This window comes from Ceratotherium simum, chromosome 25 (assembly GCF_057802395.1).
Source record: "Ceratotherium simum simum isolate JZ-2026a chromosome 25, ASM5780239v1, whole genome shotgun sequence".
In the NCBI taxonomy this organism is placed as follows: Eukaryota; Metazoa; Chordata; class Mammalia; order Perissodactyla; family Rhinocerotidae; genus Ceratotherium; species Ceratotherium simum.
In genome coordinates, this window is record NC_141924.1 from 7117366 (window position 1) to 7131704 (window position 14339).

The 14339-nt window shown below is 53.6% G+C and overlaps 1 protein-coding gene across 12 annotated transcripts in view; it reads left to right on the forward strand.

Moving 5' to 3' along the window:
* TTLL1 (TTL family tubulin polyglutamylase complex subunit L1) overlaps positions 1–9522 on the forward strand; it is a 31353-nt gene extending 21831 nt beyond the window's left edge. For all 12 annotated transcript variants that reach the window (XM_087448790.1, XM_087448792.1, XM_087448798.1 and 9 more), the window contains 3 exons: positions 2352–2438; positions 4691–4854; positions 9237–9522. In XM_087448790.1, coding sequence (XP_087304916.1) covers positions 2352–2438; positions 4691–4854; positions 9237–9366 — 381 coding nt within the window. In that variant the 3' untranslated portion in view covers positions 9367–9522. The remainder of the gene's footprint in view (positions 1–2351; positions 2439–4690; positions 4855–9236) is intronic.
* The last annotated feature ends 4817 nt before the right edge of the window (positions 9523–14339 follow it).

The following is a 14339-nucleotide window of genomic DNA, read 5'->3' on the forward strand; positions in this document are numbered from 1 at the left end:
CCCACTGGGCAGGACCTGAGGACACATGGCCTGGGCCCGCAGAGTCAGTGACATGTCCCCGTGGAGTGTGTGTGTGTGTGGGGGTACTTCATATTCTTTTAATGAAGGTGCTTTATCAAACTTGAAAAACTTAAAGAATCACCACCAAGTCGAAAAAGAAAAAGCCATGGCCAGACTGTGACAGGTGTCCCCCACCCTCGAGTTGAGGGCTGTGAAAAGAGCTTCGCTCCATGGCATCAAAAACGTGTGAAATTGCTGCTCTGGAGAAATTGTGATGTGGGTTTGGCAGCTCGGTGGATGTGAGTGAAATATTTATGTGAAACCTTCTCAGTGGAGATTAAGGCCCTCTCTCCCATTATTGCCTTTGACAACGCCCACTTAAACTGATTCCCCTGTATGTATGTGAAAAGCTTTGTCGAGACAACCGTGTAAAGAAAATTACAGTCAGAAGGAGGTGACACTTCTGCGGGCGTCCTGTCTCCTGTCTCGAGTTGAAGCTCTCCCTGTGTCACAAAGTGCCACATCAGCTCTGCATGCTTTGGTTTATAGGGAGGATTTGAAGGGAAAAACCCCGAGATCTAATTAATCTGGTTAACTGTTGGGGATATGTCTTAGGGGCCGCGTTTCATGTCTCTTACCCACGGAGGCCGTCTTCTACCTCGATGGCTTATGGGGGTTCATGGTGGGGAGTGAGCGTGGAGTTCTGGGCTCCTGAGATTTCAAGCTGAGCCCCCCCAACATGTGCTGACCGGCGACTTTGCACAAGTGCGCACACTCTCTGAGCCTCGGTGGCCTCCTCTGTGAGATGGGGATCCTGACGCCGAGGTCCCGGGGTTGTTGTGTGAACACGCTCTGCGGAGGTTAACTCAAGGGTGGGGAGAGGTAAATGCCGGCCGTCTGTTGACACATGATTGTGGGAATCTTGGTGGCTGATTGACCCAGCCGTTCCCCTCCCTTCCAGCCCGCTTTGGTCTCTCCTGTGTTGACAGAGCTTTGAGAAATAATTGGCTGTTTAATCAAGAAAAGCTGTATTCTGGCCCCAGCTCTCCCCTGTCTCACAGCTGGATCCTCTGGCAAGTGCCTCTGAGCATCTCCTCCTGGGCCCCAGCTTCTGGAGCTGAAAAGCTGCTGGATTTCTAAAGCTCTCAGGGTTTTGGAAGCAGAGATTGGTTTATTCAGTGTTTATTCACTTAGCAAACGTTCAGTCACCCTGTTTCTACCAGGCGTGTTGCCTTCTGAGCATCTGGAGGAGAGGTGGGTGGGGGAACAGGCGGCTGCAGCAATGCCTGAGGTGGGCTCCACGTGGGAGGGCGCAGACCCAGAACATGGGACAGGACGGAGAAGCTGGGAGCCCTCTGGCTGGAGACAGTGGGGTTCGGGGAACGACAGAAGGGTTAGTGACCTCCTGACCAGCAGAGGCTTTCTGGGACAGTGGTGTGTGTACTGGCCCGGGTTAGGACCCCAGGCTTTTAGTGGAAGTGCAATTCTATAAATCACGTGGTGAAGCAGCCCACCCCAGCCTGGCTTTCCCCCCTCAGTGAGTGAGAAGGCTTGACTGGGCCAGCTCCCCCTTAGGAGTTTCCAGTTCTACGTCTAGTATTTTAAGTCAAGTCCACGTGCCCAGTAATGCATAAAAAGCCCTCATCGGTGTCTGTGTGCTTCACTCACTGTGGGGTGCACAGGAGCCCCCGGGGAGCATGTAAAACTCCTGCTTGCTGGGCCTCCTGCAGGTTTTAATCAGGAAGCCTGGGTAGGGCACGGGAACCTGCATTGTAAGCAAGAGGCTGGTGGGCTTTTTACGCACTTGGAGAACAGTTTATGAAATGGAATTGAAAATTAAAAAGAGAATCCAAAAATTTTAAGTAAATAGATTGTGTCACAGAGACTAGAGGTTCGTAATCTGGCACCCCACGTCCGTAAGGGCCTGAAAAGGGACCAACAGCCTGCTGGACGGCGTCTGGTGAGGCTGTGTCTGGTGAGGCTGCACAGGCTCACCTCCAGATCCCAGGCTTGGAGCTGGACTTCTGTCCACCTGAGGACGGTCCCATGCCGGTGCAGACATTTGTGGTTAGTCCTGCAGCCTCTGAAGAATGACAGCTGGAGACCCAGTGACTCCTTCAGCCGTCCCCTCTCCAGGACTGAGGAGTCTCCCTCTCTGAGCCCTGGAGGAGCAACAAAGGAAGGAAGGAAGGAAGGGTTGGGGTGGAGGTTGGGAACCACGGGTCACAGAAGTGAGACACGGCCCGTCCCAGCTGTGAGGGGGTCCCCCTGCTTTATCACCCCGCGTCTCTGAGCTGTCCCCCAGAAGTTCTTGGCTGGGCCGTGTAACCCGCTGGTCCCTCTCTCTGCAGCCGGTGATGAACAATGACAAACACTGCTTCGAGTGCTATGGCTACGACATCATCATAGACGATAAGCTGAAGCCCTGGCTGATTGAGGTAACTGCACGCGTGCGCGCGGACACGGGGGCCGGTCGCCCCACACAGCCTCCCGATGCCTCAGCCCTGCTTCCCACTCGGCAGGCCCCCAGCCAGATGTTTCTCAGGCCGGGCGGCCAGACTGGGGCAGATGAGTTTTTAACGTGTAACCGGTACAGATGTTCAGGTATAAGAGGTTCCTGCTGGTTGAAAAGTGAGCACGCTCCCGGTCTCTCCCCTCCGGGGAGCCCAGCCCTCAGAGCGGAAGCCGTCTCCCTCTTCCAGATGAGGGTGGGGGGCTGCAGGGAGCTTCCCGACGAGTCTGTGCTCCAGAGGCCCCGCCCTGTCCTCCTGGGGGACATTGTTCCCGTCAGGAAAGGAGCTCCCAGACCCGGAAGCCCTTGGGACGTGGTAACATGCTGTCCAGAGATAAGGAACCTTATCTTCTTTGGATGAAGGCATAGTTTGGAAGTGGATTTGTCGGCCTGTTTCAAGGCGTAGACGGGATGCAGTGGTGGCTGTTCTAGAAAGGCGAGGAGCCCTTTCCTGGTGACAAGCTGGGTGACACTGCCTGAGCAGCAGTGGGCGCCGGCACTCCCATCTGAGGCCTGGCTGTGAACCCACCTTGTAGGGGTTGCCCGGCTTTGCTCTGCAGCCAGGAAGAGGAGCTCAGGCTCTCAGGGGGCGCACGGTTGGACGGGCTGTAAGAATGAAGGCCGTCCATTCCATTGGTTCATCTCCCTGTGTGTGCCTCTGAGCACCGACTTCTCACCACGCTCAAGTAGAGGTGGACAGCCTGGGCTCTTTAGCTCGGTCCCAGTTCAAGCTGGGAAAGCCGAGTCTCAAGAGCAAGTCGTAGTGAGTAGTCCCTTGTAGGGAAGGTCACTGGGAACCCCTTCAGGAAGCTGCTGGGAGAGCCAGGTTGTCCAGAGCGAGCTGGGCTCCATGACAGTGTTTCTCAGGTTACTAACTTGTTAAATGCCAGAGCTGTGTGTGTGCAGTGCATATGTAGATGTATGTACATATGTAGAGAGAGAGATCTACAGATACTTATAGAAAATATTTGTTTTCTGTTCTTCCATCTTAAACAGTAACTTGAGTAGAAGCCAAGGTTTCCTTGATCAGCTAGGATCTTAATTGTGAGCATTAGTTCTCACATATAACAGATCCTGTTTTAGCGTATTCAGAATAATTATGGTGTCACGATATACCACAGTGGTCATTTCAAGGGCACCTTAGGTCATACTGTCCGCATCACAGTTCACAGTAGAGTCCCTGCTGGCAGCACGAGGACACAGTCTGACCGTTTGGGGGACACCTGAGCAGCCTGCACATGAGCCACCTCTCCTCTCCTGTGGCCTAGAGAACAGCTCACAGGGTCACTGCACCTGTGCCAAAAACAAGAGTAAACCGGTGCCGACGGAGGGCTTGCGGGCTCTCCACAGCGTAAATGTCTGCATTGTCACCTGTGGATTTGGTGACATCGCTTAGCTCCTCAGGGGCCTTATGGGACTAACTTCCCATTTATTGGATGGGTTCCTCATTTGGGTCAGTACATTGCTTTCTGGGGCCAGCCCTGTGGCGTAATGGTTAAGTTCACTCGCTCCGCTTTGGTGGCCCAGGGTTCACAGGTTTGGATCCCAGGCACAGACCTATACTACTCGTCAGCCATGCTGTGGCAGCGACCCACATACGAAATAGAGGAAGATGGGCACAGATGTTAGGTCAGGGCCAATCTTCCTCAAGCAAAAAAAGAGGAAGATTGGCAACAGATGTTAGGTCAGGGCCAGTCTTCCTCAGCAAAAAATAAATAAACAAAAAATACTGCTTTCCTGGGGAGGTCTTACTGTCTTAGCAAAAAAGGGGCCCATTATCTTTTCCTTCAACCCCACGATGCTGCCTCCTCAGGGCCATTTGGTTCACTGATTCTAACAAAGCTCTGGGCAGCTTGTGGTCCTTAGGCCAGAGCTACTCACACTGGGAGACACTGAATTTGTGTTTGCAATGTACACTGACCAGAGATTTTGTTTATGTGATGATTGATTTGTAGATCCTAATCTCAATCCTGTCTTTAAATATTATTTATATTTGATCTAACACCTAATAAATGTAGATCACACAGTGCTTGCTGAAGGTATTAGATGTTAATTAACAGTGTGAATTGACAGCTTCACCTAGAGTAAGCGGTAGGCAGCATTTTCTTTCGCAGTGCGTGTTTTCATTCCAGTGGAGTACGTGATCCAGGTGAAGGATGTGTCTCTTTCCTCTCGCAGGTTAATGCATCCCCGTCTCTCACCTCCAGCACTGCCAACGATCGGATCCTTAAGTATAACCTGATTAATGACACCCTCAATATTGCGGTCCCGAATGGCGAAATTCCAGACTGTAAATGGAACAAGTCACCCCCAAAGGAAGTTCTTGGCAATTATGAAATTCTGTAAGTTTGTGTGTGGCTGTCACGTTGTCCTTGTGTGTTTCAGGGGCTGCCAAGGCCTGACTTGGATTTTCTAGTTATATGTGGGCTCTCCTTATTTGGGCTGAGTGTTTCATTTATTCGTGATGTTATGGGACAGATCATGTTGTAGCAGAAAGTGTTTGGGTGCTAAACCAGGCCTTTGTCTAGTCCTTTGCTTAATAAATATTAACGAAGCACTTGCCACGTGCCAGGCCCATGTGAGCTGCTGGGGCAGACTGGAGCAGGAGGGCTACATCCCTTATCTTCACCCACGTTCCATGCTTCTGTCAAAGTGAAAATGTGCATTTTATTTAACATTTTAAAAAAACAAAGGGAGAACTAGTTAGTGGACTTTACACACGCGCAGATGCCAGGCTCACAGTGGTAGGCGCTGCTGGCTTGGGGATTTGGGCCCCCGAGCCCACGCTTGGCCCATGCCCGCTTCCGCTGTGGGTGGTGTTGATGTGCGTGTGCGGCATGGTGAGGGTGCAAGGTGAATTCCCAAGGGAAGTGTGCACGGCCTCCAGGCAGTGCTAGGGGCCTCTTCAAGTGCGACCAGCCAGCGTGGTTGATGGTTTCTCCAGCCACGTCCAGCTGCCTCTGCCTGGGCCTGGCTCAGAGTAGGCAGAGGGATGGAAGTGACTGGGGTTGGGGGCTACCTGGCAAGGAGGAAGGCAAGACAGAAGGGCATGGAGGGAGAGAGGAGTGAGCGGGTGAGGCAGTGAGAGGGAGGGAGGTCCTGGTGGGTGAGGGTTGTTGGGGTCGAGCACTAGAGAATGAGCTGGGAAGAGAAGCGGCAGAGGTCAGAGTGAGGTTCACACTCGAGGTGACGCCGGGGGTGCGGTCACTGAATGTGACACGGTCGGGTGCTGTGGGAATGGGGCTGAGCTGGGGTGAAGGACAAGGTCATCAGAGGGCACAGGGTGATAGGTCAGGGAATCTGGGGTCTCATCTGTTGGGTCATCACAGTTGCCAACAAAAGCGAACCAGGAGGGGCCGGCCCCATGGCTTAGTGGTTAAGTGCGTGCGCTCTGCTGCTGGTGGCCCGGATTCGGATCCCGGGCGCGCACCGACGCACCGCTTCTCCGGCCATGCTGAGGCCGCGTCCCACATACAGCAACTAGAAGGATGTGCAGCTGTGACATACAACTATCTACTGGGGCTTTGGGGAAAAAAATAGGAGGAGGATTGGCAATAGATGTTAGCTCAGAGCCGGTCTTCCTCAGCAAAAAGAGGAGGATTAGCATGGATGATAGCTCAGGGCTGATCTTCCTCACACACACAAAAAAAGGGAACCAGGAGCCTGAATCCTAAGGAATTAGGGCCTATGACCTAAGGATTAGAGGTGACCACACAGGGAGGGGTAAGGGTGGTGGATTCTGCTGACCGGGCTGGGAGGGAGCTGAGAGGTTTTAGAGAGGGGCCCCTCCAGGCCCAGGGCCATGACGGGTGGGAGAGAAAACAGCCCCACTCGAGGGGCTTCAGGGGAAGCAGTGTCTTCAGAGAGAGCCAGGTTTCAGAGCAGGAAGGTGAAGGGGACGTTCCAGGATGAGGTGGAGGACATGGGCAGTTTGCTGATGATGGACGGAGAGTTCCAACGGCACAGAGGAAGAGTTTGGGGGGGGGTCAGATTGGGGCACGTCCAGAGCCTCTCGGGCTTGGCAGTGTGGGAGGTGCAGGATGACATGATGGTGACGGATGTCACCTGCGATGAAGGGCCTCGTGGGCTCAGTCCTGATGGCCCCTAAGATAGATGGTGGGCTGTGTGTGTGGAGGAGGGCTAGGGCACTGTGCGAGGAAGGAGTCTTGCCAGGAGTGTGAGGGGCTTGGTGGGCTCTTCATCCAGTGAGAGCAGGGGGAGGCTGGGCTGCTGGGAGTGCGTGGGGCCCTTTGCGCCTGTCAACCATGGCCTCCTCCAGGGAATGGGGCCGACACTCCATTTCCAGTTCAAGATGCAGATGTCAGAAGCCTCCCTGCTTTTAGTTGAAGAGACAGAAAGGTGACCCCCGCCCCGCTAAATCCCCTCAGCCACCGTCTCCCGCTCCTGTGAGTGAGGAGGACAGTGCCAAGCTGAGCGCTTGGGGCCTCGCTCCCCTGGACCTTCCGATCATCTCCAAGTCAAGAGGCCTGTTTTTGGCTTCCAGCTGTAGCCTCTGGCAGCAGTTGGTCCTGGTGCACCGCCCTGTCCTCCTGCCCTGCCAGGCAGTCTGCATTCCACTGAGTGCCCACAGCAGCCCTTCAGAGTGTATGGCATGAAGAGCAGGAAGCTGGGCGCGAGTTAACTTGCCCAAGGTCACACTGCTGGTGCTGGACCCCAGAAATAGGCGCTCTTGCTGCTGCCCCAGATCGCCGTCCTGGCCTCTGAACCACGGGCCTAGCACTTTGCGTCTCCTCCTTCCAGGGCCCAGTTCTCAAGGTGCTGGGGGCACTTGTACAGCCTTCCAAAAACGCCTGTTCTGAACCCTGACAGCGACTGGGTCCTGCCTGTCAAAAGCCCAGGAGAAAGGCCTGCTGGACGAGGAAGGGCCCTGAGAAGAGCTGCCCTGTCTCTGATTCTCCTCCACGTTAGCGCCGTCAGTGGCCAGACCGTCCCCGGGAACAGCCCGTCCCGATGGCAGCTGCTTGCCAAATGCCCGTTTCTGTTTGTGTTGTGTCTTTGAGCTGCACAGACCAGCACGAATGCTCAGTGGAGCTGGTAACCTATGTGTGGTTCTTCCTCCACTCGTTCAACAGATTCTCACTGCGCGGCCCCCCCAAGTGAGGTGCTGGGGGCAACCGTGAACCTGAGGGGCCGGTTGCTTCAGCCCTTCGGTCAGTGATGCAGACACGGAACAGGCAGTAGAATGATAACACGTGCACAGGGAGTCCGGGGGCTCTAGCAGTCTCTGAGGGTGGGGAGGGGCGGGGGGGCTTCCTGGGAGAACCCCCCACAGGCAGAACCTCCAGTGTCTCTGGGGTCCTCCATCCAGCATCGTGTCTCCTTAGGGAGACCGGGAGGAGAGGAGGGCCCACGTGTTGTCATGTCGTCGCCCTGGCATCCCCACCCCAGCAGAGGGAAACCCTGTGGTGTCCGCCACGTGGTAACAGTCGGCAAGCCGGCTTCCTCCCTGCCCTTGCCTTTCAGTCCCCTGTTTACCACCAGAAGCACAATGTAGAAAATCTGTTCTTCAGCCTCTGAAGTTTCCAACCCACACCACCGTCAACCCAAAGATTCCGATTCTGGGAATAAACCTGTAATAGAAATATACACCCTTTTCTAGAAGTTAGCAAACTTCAGCTAATGCCACATAGCAGAGCATCTTAGTGCCTTTGCGTCTGATGTGAATGTCAGTGATGAAAGAGGGTCCTCAGGCAGGTGTGGTCAGCAAATGACACCCATGAATGCACTTGAACAGAACAGAAACGCTTCTCATGCTCCTCCGATCTGCACGGTAAAGAGTTCTGAATTAGGAATCCGAAGTCCTAGGTTTTAATCCTCCCTCCGCCACTCCCAGCTGTGTGAGCTGAGGACACTGAGTAAACCTCTCTGAGTCCCGGTTTCCTCAAATCGGAAGCAGGGATCATAATGCCCACCGTTCTGAGTCGGGAGGGTGATGTGCAGTCACTGAGGGTAGGAGCCTGCTCGGGGCCAGGGCTTGCAACAGGGTCTCTGGCATTTCACCACCTTCTTGGGACCCCATCGCCCCTGTAGGAGGGGCCCCACTGCAATGAGAAGGGCCAGGGACTACCCAGATGCCATAGCTGTCAGGGGCACCAAGGTTCCTGCCAGTTCTTTCCGATGCAGAAGCCAAGGCTGTATTTCCTACACAGGCCGTGGGTGTAGCACCACACAGGCCTGATGCCTGAGTTAACAGGGAGGGGCAGGTAAAAGGTCATGGCCGGTGAGGCTGGCGCTGGCCTACCTTGTGCGTGAACTGCCGCGCCTTCCCCTGGCCTCACCCGCCCTGGGCAGGTCACTCACACCCCATTCCCGGTCTGAAGTGGGGTTAGTCATACCTGCCCACAGATGCTGGGTAAAGTATTCCCAGACATCAGCCCTCTCCCTCCCCACCCTGGTGTCTCATTTGTGTTTCCCTTGGGGTCCTTGCCAGTTTCCATCTGGTGGCCTGTATAAAATGTCAACTGTGGGGCTGGGGACTGTCTGCAGTGACAATTTAACAAGGTCGTACTCATGCTCTGTGGTCTGGGGTGGTGTTTGGTGGGCTGCCAAGGCCACCTGGTGGGCAGGCATGCCACCTGGAGGCTTGTGGGGTGGGGGCCAGGCTGCTTCTCTGGGTAATGTGGGATTTGTCACACCACAGCCCAATGGCCGTGCTTGGCGTTGCTGCTGCCGCCGAATCCTGGGGATGTTTCTCTGTTTCTAGGTATGACGAAGAGCTGGCGCAGGGTGATGGGGCTGACCGAGAGCTGAGGAGTCGTCCGGGCCAGTCATTAGGGCCCAAAGGGGGCCGATCGAGAGACTCGGGGAGAACCGCCCTCACCACCTGGAAGTGACCACCAGCGAGAGCAGAAGACTCCGGCGGGACCCTACCGGAACTTCTCACTGCACCCAGCCCTTGCCAAAGACCTGTTTTGAAATTTCCTTTTTCTAGAGCTTTTTTCCTTTCCTAAGCCCTGTAAATAAATAAAGGCACTTCTTTGGAAGGTTAAGGAGTCTATTACTAGGAAAAACTCCCTGTTTCTGCTTTACTCACAGACTCGCAATACTTCTGAGACCAGATGGGTGGGGATTTTTCCAAGCAACTCTGCGATTCTTGGGCTGCTGCTGGGTGTCCTGCAATTCTGACTCTGTCTGCCTGGAGATGGCATCAGATCCCACAGGTTAAGGGCTTAGTCCCACAAGACTGCCCCCACTCTCACCGCTTCAGAGGCTGATCGCCAGTCCCGGTTGTTACCTGTGCTTCTGACCTACCTGCTATAAATCGGAGGTTCCCATGTTCCCCTCCTAGACTCCCTCCTCAGGTCCGATTAATTTGCTAGAGCAGCTTACAGAACTCAGAGAATCATTTGATTCTAGATTATCCGTTATTGTAACAGGATATAACTCAGAAACAGCCAGATGGGAGAGATGCATAGGGCAGGGTACGCGGGAAGGGGCACAGAGCTTCCCATGCCCCCTCTAGGTGTACCACCCTCCCAGCATCTTCACATTCAGCAACTTGGAACTTCTTCAAATTCCATAGTTAGGGGATATTTATAGAGGCACCATTATATAGGTACGATTAATTAAATCATTGGCCATTGGTGATTAAGTCAACCTCCAGCCCCTCTCGCATCCCTGGAGGTTGGGGGTGGGGCTGAAAGCTCCAACCCTCTCCTCACGTAGTTGGTTCCCCTGGCAACCAGGCCCCATCCAGGTATCCGGGAGCCCCAGCCACCAGTCATTCCTTAGCACGAATTGGCGTGGTTGAAAGGGGCTTATATGAGTAACAAGACACCCATTTCACCTTTATGCTCTGGAGATATTTCAGGAACTGAGAAAAAAACCAGTATTTTATCAAAAAGATGTTCCTGTAGCTCTTAGAAAGGAAATTACGAGAGTTTTAGGAGCTCTGTGCCAGGAACAGGGACGAAGACCAATTATATATTATCAATCACAATATCACAATCTATTTCATTAGAGCTGAAAGAGCTGATTCAACTAATGTATAAAACTAGCCCGGGGCCGGCCTGGTGGCATAATGGTTAAGTTCGTGCACTCAGCTTTGGTGGCCTGGGGTTCACTGGTTCGGATCCTGGGTGTGGACCTCCACACTGCTCATCAAGCCATGCTGTGGTGGTCCCCCGTACAAAATAGAGGAAGACTGGGACAGATGTTAGCTCAGGGCCAATCTTCCTCACCAAAAAAAAATAGCCCTTTCGACAGAAAGTAATAGCTTCGGCATGTGACTTAATTTATTATAAGGTATTCACGTTTTTAAAATTTTGAACTAAATTAAAACCAAACCAAAACCTGAATGTCTTACAGAATCATGCTGCTGTGAGAAAGCGAAATGTTTAATCTGACAGCTATTTTGATTTCCTTCCTTTTGACTATGATTTTGAGGAAAATAGGCATCTAGAGATATTCCTCAGTATTTATCCTCGGTGTTATCCAGTCTCTTGTCACTTTGGTTCTGTAGGTGAGTCTGTCTGCAAGATGAGCCCAGACAGTTCCCGCCGTGTGGCTTACCTGATGTCAGCACCTGGGCGGCCGCAGACGCAGAGGTAAGCTGTTGGCAGCCCTCGCCGGGCACAAGCTCTTGCTGTGGTGTGTTTACGTGAAGCCACGCTGCACACCAGAGACTTAGAGAAAACTACGGGGAAACCCAAGTTGGTCAGCAGAGGGACTGACGTATCCAGTTAACCCCGGAGATGGGGTGTTGCTCTCAGTAAGAGCCTTGTACTGATGTTCATATTTGACACCTGTTGACTGATGCTTCATTCACTGTCTTGAATTTACCTTTAAAACTCCCCGCCTCTTTTTGTTCTGATGTAAGTAACAGGATATTGTTTGCACAGTATTGCGCTGAGGACACAGAAGATAGAGGTCTTTCCTGTTCCCGTGCGTGAACACGGGTCAAGTTTACATGGCATATCATGCGTTCACTTTAAGCCTGAAATTGTTGCAACTTAATGATCTGATTTGTGTGTGCATTTCGTGCATTCCTGGCTGTGCAGGTTTCATGCTGTTGATGGCGGGTGTGGCTTTGAGTCTCTGAGTCGGATCTGGGCTTGAAGCCTGGCTCTGCCATTTGTTAGTCTGCCCCAGGGCTGTCAGTGGGCAATTTGGGCCTTTGTTTCCTAGTGTATAAAAAGGGAATTAATTATATTTGCCTCAGAAGTAATAAGCACCGAAGTATATGGCCCCTGCCTGCCCCGCCTCGATCCTGTTACAGCTCTGACTGTGGCTTATCCAGGAGGGCGTGAGCCACGTGGCAGTGGCCTCCACCCTCGGCCTCTGCACTCAGCCTTTCCACCCACGGTTCTTACAGCCCAGGTTCTCAGTTATGCAGTTTTATTGTTGCTCAGTGTGTCTGGGAGGAGGGTAGAGTCCCCACTGGGGACGTCGACCTCCGTCAGAGCACAGAGGGCACTCGGTTGTGCTGGAGGAGTGAAGTTAGTTTGCTGATGACCCGGTTGCTAGGTGACAGCGAGTGTCTGCTAAATAGATTTATGTCCAATATTGACTGTTGCATTAGTGATGTCGTGTTCGGGGGCAGGTGTTTCCTCTGCACCCTTCCAGAACACATAGGTAGGAAGTGTGCGGTGTCCGAAGCGGGCCTTGGGCAGTCATGGGCTTGTCAACAGACTGTCCATCTCGGGGCCCAGGGCTCCAGCCGTGGTCCCCGTTTGGAATTGTCCAGGGTCTGCTTTCTTATCAGCTCCCATTATTTTTTTTTCCTTTTGATGGGGCGGTTCCCAAACTCTGAGGGTTGCACCATCTGATCATTTTCCACAATGATTCTTTTTTGTTCGATTTGTTTGATTTTTCCCAGAGAAAGCTCATCATTTGCCTGTTTCCCTAACGGCCTGCTCCCCCAGTATTCCTTGGTGGGTGCCCAAGCTGGGAATGAAGGTGTTCTCCTCTATGTCTCCCCCTCCGCCTGCCAGCAGTCCCTGACCCAGTGACGGCCTCCTCACTCAGTCTTCCCCTCCCTCGGCCTCCCACCTGCACCAGTGCTGGAGCCCCCGCCAGTCTCGGCCTGCAACCCCCTCCCATCCAATCGGGTTCCACCCTCTGGCCAGCAGGGTTTTTCTGACTTGTGGGCGTTTCCCCCAACCCGAGGTGGTTCTTCAGTGCCCTCCACAGATCCAGGAGGACCTCCATCCATGCTGTGTCTGTCCACCAGCCCCAACCTCGCCTGACTTTTTTCTCCCGGGGTCATCCATCCTCCCCCCGAGACTGGCAAATTCCACCCTCCTCCTTTCAGGTCCCAATTCCAGCTCTGCTTCTCCCAGCGAGCCAGGGGTGGTGCTTCCCCCGGCCGCCTGGTCCTTCGTCTCCCCAGCATCAAGCATCAGCCTCCTGTGGTCCAGGAGGCAGGCGAGGGTCTGCCGCAGGGACCCCGGCCAGCTCGCCTCTGGGCCTGGCGCCTGGGGCTGCTCAGCGACCAGGCACCCACAGGGTGTCCACTGTGTCATTTAACACGGGCTGTGCCCAAGTGGAGGGTCCTCAGGGCATTTCAGGACACTTTGTGAGGCAAGAGGAGCGCCATCTAGTTTTGTTCCCTGTTTCTTATTTAGGCAGACGACGTATTTTTATGTGTTTTCTGATTATATGCTCTTAAATTAAAAATCACAATCTCATACTTTTGTGCCCAGGAGCGTTCAGAGCGCTCCCTCTCGCGCTCATTCCTCCATGGCTGCCGCAGCTCCCTCAGCAACAACAGTCTCTGGGGGACTGCAGTGTCCCCTGCAGGGAGCCACAGGTTTCTCCTGCCTGCCACTTGCCCAATATTTTTTTTTCTTTTTCAAGTTTAACACCCTTATTTTTTTCTTATATAAAAATGCTGCACGGTAGCCCCAAGGTGAGGAAGCTGCAACTTGATGGGGCATCGAAGGTGGCCGTGCAGCCCCTGCCTGAGGAGTAGCAGCCTCACTGCCCGCTGTCAGCTGCAGTTTCTTAGGCGGGGGGACCAGGCGTGTCCACAGAGCTGGGGTGGCAGGGGCCAGTGGGGCCTTGCAGGCCCTGTTCCCGGTGGCCTCCTGCACTGGGACGTTGGAAGCTTGACCAGAATGGTGGCCCTGTGGATGGCAGCAGCAACTTCCCTGGAGCACTTGACACCCCTGAGTAGCCTCCAGTGCCAGCCAGGGCCTTGAACCCGGCCCCTGGGTCTACTTCTGCGGGGGCATCACCTTCAGAACCTCAACCTTGAGGGACATCAATGACCTCAGACTTTTTGGTGGGTGTAGTGGGTTGAATAGCATCCCTCCAAAATGCATGTCTACCCAGGACCCCAGAATGTGACCTTATTTGGAAATAAGTCTTTGCAGAGGCAATTAGTTAAGGATCTCAAGAGGAAATCATCTTGGATTTTGGGCGAGCCTAAATCTGTGACTGGTGTCCTTACCAGAAGAGGAGAGGACACAGAGACACAGAGAGAAGGCCGTGTGAAGACAGAGGCAGAGACTGGAGTGATGCAGCCACGAGCTAAGGAGCGCCAAGTGTTGCCAGCAACACCAGAAGCTGCAAGGGAGGATGAAGAGATTCTCCCTCAAAATTTTCCTGTGAAAGAAACCAGCCCTGAGGACACCTTAATTTTAGACTCTGGCCTCCCAAACTGTGAGAGAATAAATTTCTGTTGTTTTAAGCCCCCAGGTTTGTCATAATTTGTTACAGCAGCCACAGGAAATGAATAGAGGAGTGAGGAGAAGAGAGAGCTCCAGGGAATTGGCCTTTGACCAGGTGGCACTCTGGGGGCAGGTGACACACCTGTTCTCAGGTTTGCCTCCACAGCCCAGACCTTAGCCCTGCCCAGCCTCAC